This window comes from Silene latifolia, chromosome 1 (assembly GCF_048544455.1).
Source record: "Silene latifolia isolate original U9 population chromosome 1, ASM4854445v1, whole genome shotgun sequence".
In the NCBI taxonomy this organism is placed as follows: domain Eukaryota; kingdom Viridiplantae; phylum Streptophyta; class Magnoliopsida; order Caryophyllales; family Caryophyllaceae; genus Silene; species Silene latifolia.
In genome coordinates, this window is record NC_133526.1 from 2,012,411 (window position 1) to 2,016,806 (window position 4,396).

Below are 4,396 nucleotides of genomic sequence, written 5' to 3' on the forward strand. Positions count from 1 at the left end.
TGACACTGGCCCGTGTCCTTACTCCTTACTCATAGACCGGCCACCCTACACCCCCTCCAACGGGGGTGAATCCATAACAAGTTCAAACAACTTATAGTTTACATAACTAGGTATCGCATATAGGCAATATGGTCAATTATATCCACTTAGACACTTAGTCAACCGGCTATGAGCTACCTCTAATACCGACCTGCACACATTGCCAACGTCAACTGTACCAAGTCTTGGGAGCAATTTTCTCCAACCCCCGCGACAACATTATCTTCCTTTCTCAATAAAACATTTTTATACGACACTTATTTTCTAAAAGTTTTCAAAACAACGCTTTGACCTTTTTTTAACATCCTATTTAATTGCAAGAATTTCAAATTACAAAAGATAACAGCCTATACAAATTCTCATTTCTGAAAAGCATATCCGTGACAAACATGCGACAAGTCGAGTATTATTCATGTGGGTAGATAAAACAAACTAGTCCGTCTTGCTTAAGACCGCCTTATTTTCAGACCGCATTAAGACCTCTCACTAGTGAGAAGCACATGGGGTGTCCGACACCCCCATGTGCTTTCTCACTCACACCCTAAATGAGTTTTTTGTGAGAGGAAATGGTATCCGTCTGACCATTTCAGACGGATATAGCGGTCTGAAATAAGAATTTGTGAAAACAAAAACAGTGTATAACAATCTGCTTTATCTTATCTACACCCACATAAATAATATGTAACCCGTCGCAAGATTATGATGGATCTGTCACAAATTCACAAGTGAAACTTGGTAGCCTACAAGAATAATCGACATTCATAAATCATACGGTAACTCATAAATCATACACAAAAACCCGTTCATTCCTGCGGCGTAGTCGTATTTGCAACAATTTCACATCATCCTCATACATTCATGTAAGTAATCCTTAAAAACCCTCAATTTAATTTCATAAAAATTACATCTTTTTGTATAATTATAATCTGATATCTCAGATGAAGAACATGGCAATTTCATTATTCAATCATGTTAAATTTAGATTAACTTCCCCTAAATTTTCACACATTACAAGAATTAATCTTACATCAATTGCAGAAAAATACTGTACCCATCTCCTGAATCACCCCCAAAACCCTGAAAAAACCCTAATTCAATTTGATAATAAATTGGATGCAAAATGTGTTACTGAAGTGTTAAAAAGATTGTCTTTTGATAATCCTAAAATGGGTCTTAGGTTTTTTATATGGTCAGGGATTCAATCTAATTATAGGCATAGTAAATATATGTATGGTATGGCTTGTAATGTGCTTGAAATTCGTCGAAACCCGGGTTTTATTAGGGAGGTTGTTGAGGGTTATAGGGTTGAAGGGTGTGTAACTAATTTGAAATTGTTTAAAGTGATGTTGAATTTGTGTAAGGAAAGTAGGGTTTGTGATGAGGCTTTGTGGGTATTGAGGAAGATGGAGGATTTTAATTGTAGGCCGGATTCGACCGTTTATAATTTGGTTATTGGGTTGTTTTGTGAGAAAGGTGAGCTTGATGTTGCATTTGGGTTGATGAGGGAAATGGAGTCGAGGAATTTGTGTCCGGATATGATTACGTATATGTCGTTGCTTAAGGGTTTTTGTGGTGTTGGTAGATTGGATGCTGCTTGTTTGTTGTTTAAGGCGATGAGGGGTCATGGTTGTACTCCGAATTTGGTGGCGTATTCTGCTCTCCTTGATGGGTTGTGTAGGTTTGGTGATTTTGAGAGGGCGTTGGAATTGTTAGCGGAGATGGAGAAAGAAGGTGGGGAGTGTGCTCCTAGTGTTATTACGTATACGTCAGTGATCCAATGTTTATGTGAGAATGGAAAATCAAGTGAGGCGTTATCTGTTTTGGATCGTATGGGGAGTTCTAAGTGCTCTCCTAATAGAATTACAGTCAGTGTGTTAGTTAAAGGACTTTGTGCTGAAGGATCTATTGACGAGGCGTATAAATTAGTTGGTAGGATTGTAGCTGAAGATCATGTTGCAGTCGGAGAATGCTATAGTTCTCTTGTGACGGGTCTTTTGAATACTAAAAGACTCGAAGATGCAGAGAAGCTCTTTAGGTGGATGTTGAATAATGACTTGAGGCCTGATGGGTTGGCTTGTAGTATTTTGCTGAAGACTATGTGTGGTGAAGGCAGATTCCTCGACGTATTTCATTTATTAGAAGATGTTGAGAAGAAGGGGTTTGTGGTGACGATTGATTCTGATATATATTCTGTTCTTCTTGTTGGGCTTTGTCAAGGAAGGAATGTGTCCGAGGTGGTAAAGCTATCAAGCTTAATGATTGAAAAAAGGATTCAAGTTAAGGATTGTTACGTAAAGGACATTGAAAAGTATATCAGTGGAATGAGGGAAATGCAGTCGCTAGCACAACTACGTGAGATGAAAGGAGAATGCTGAGATCTGCAACATAATCTCCTACTGTTGAATTTGCATCTCGAATTCTCGATTGATATATGAAACCAAGCTGGTCTCTCTGATACTAATGAAACATGCGGGGCTGTTAATTTTCAATGGAAAATGGTAAGCACCTCTTATTAGTTCATGTAAATAGTCTTCGTATCCGTGAGTTATGTTATTATGTGCTGTTTTGAGGTGGCTGAAAGCTTGCAATGAATTTTGTTTGTCGACTATTTTTCCTTCAAAATTGTCTTGAGGGTGAGAATTTGATGCTTGTAAACTCTTTTTTTGTTCCTTTCCGGGGGTGCATTTCAGGCCCCTAAAATCCAGATTTGAGAAACCCGGTTCAAATAGTTAAATAATTGAATTGAAATGCACAAGACTATCAGTTGAGCTCGACAAAGTTGGCTGCTAATTTTATGATTGTGTTTAACACACATTTTTGGGGTTTGTGAATCAAGAAGTCAAGCCGATCCTATCTAGTACTCCACTATCTACCATTACGGATTTAATTGTCTCGTGCCACTGTTTCTCTATTAGTCATTGCCCTAGGTATCTTAATAGGATTGCTCATGCCACTGCTAAAGAGGCCATGTTATGAGTAATCTATTCGTGACTGTCAAAAAAATAAAAATAAAAGTGAGACTACTGAGTACTGAACTAAAGGAGGGCTTTATCCTTAGAACGTAGGGAAACGTGTTGCAGATTCATTGGCAACTCTTACTTTGATCTGACCTGTACTGACTCGACCGTAACTTGATTGCAAGAACATGCCGGCTATGGTACATGCTCAAGTGCTCGACTGCAAAAACATGTGGCTCCATTCAAGATGCTTTCAATTTTCTCAAGCTAAGATTGAATAAACCAATACGTTTGTCTGGACAGGACCGTTGAGTCGTTAACAGCATATTCAAGATTCTGCTTTGTTTCCACAGTAACACGCCAACTCTTTTGATTTGCCCTGACATTAACTCGATTGTGTGCGGATTTTTTTGCTACTCTTGTCTTTCGTTTGAATCCCTGCTAGGTATATGATCTTGTACCGTGATTTACCGTCTTATTTTCATTAGATGTCCTCACTTGGTAGTTGGTACTCCTAAAGCTAATGCTATGTTTCTGTTGTGATTCATTTTTATCAGACATCATTTACAAAGTTCAAAACTTAATCTGGTTGCTGGCATTTGTCGTTGCTCAACAGGTTGTACAGGAGCAACACGATCTATTATATTCTTACAGATTTTAGCTGACTGATCATCAACATGCTGGTAAAAGACACAATTGCGCCCAAGTAGTAAGCAAAAACCAGCAAAGTTACAGAGTTAAGAGACTGGTCAAGAAAGAGCTCGAAACTACGAGGGTTGAGACAATGTTGGCTGCCCTAAATACAAGTTCCAGTTGAATTGACCAGAAGATATTATCAGACCTCTTTCGGGGTGCCTCATGTATTATGCTTCAGTCTCGGAAATTAATTTCACTTTTAATTCGTAGCCTTTAGGCCACCTTATCATCGATATTTCTTTCAGCAGAATCAATCTTTTTTTTTTTTTGGGTTGATTCGAGCGGAGTAGGACCATGAAGGTCGATAATAACTTTCCTTTCCGAGTTTTGACAACATTAATGGAGTAAATGTCTATTTCTTGCACAATCACCTTCATTCCGAAATTGTGATGTTTGTACATGAGGAAACTTTAACGCAATTAAATAGTCATTTTCTGTGGAGAGGTTGAAATTTTGTTTGTCATGGTAGTTGAGAGATGTTGATCCCTCCTCAAAACACTACCAATTTTATCTACTCCCTTCGATGTACATCAAAGGTAACATTTAGTTTTTGGTGGTCAAATTTCGAAAATTTTGACCACCAATATCGTAAAAATTATGAACTTTGAAATATAAAACTTATATATGTAGATTTTGGTATGAAAAACTCTTTTATAAAATTTTATTTTTTGTGCAAAAAATAAATGTATATATATGAAGAAAAT

At 37.6% G+C, this 4,396-nt stretch overlaps 1 protein-coding gene across 3 annotated transcripts; it reads left to right on the top strand.

Annotated features, from left to right (window-relative positions):
- The first annotated feature begins 774 nt into the window (after nt 1–774).
- LOC141592333 (pentatricopeptide repeat-containing protein At5g47360) lies at nt 775–4,133 on the top strand. Of its 3 annotated transcripts, none has more exons than XM_074412956.1 (3): nt 775–2,537; nt 3,182–3,441; nt 3,613–4,133. In XM_074412956.1, exon 1 carries the CDS (start codon nt 978–980, stop codon nt 2,412–2,414), a length of 1,437 nt encoding a protein of 478 aa, XP_074269057.1. In that variant the 5' UTR covers nt 775–977; the 3' UTR covers nt 2,415–2,537; nt 3,182–3,441; nt 3,613–4,133. The 3 variants fall into 3 exon arrangements, with proteins under 3 accessions (XP_074269057.1, XP_074269066.1, XP_074269048.1); XM_074412965.1 differs by having other exon boundaries at nt 3,300–3,441; XM_074412947.1 differs by lacking the exon at nt 3,182–3,441.
- Nucleotides 4,134–4,396: the final 263 nt, after the last annotated feature.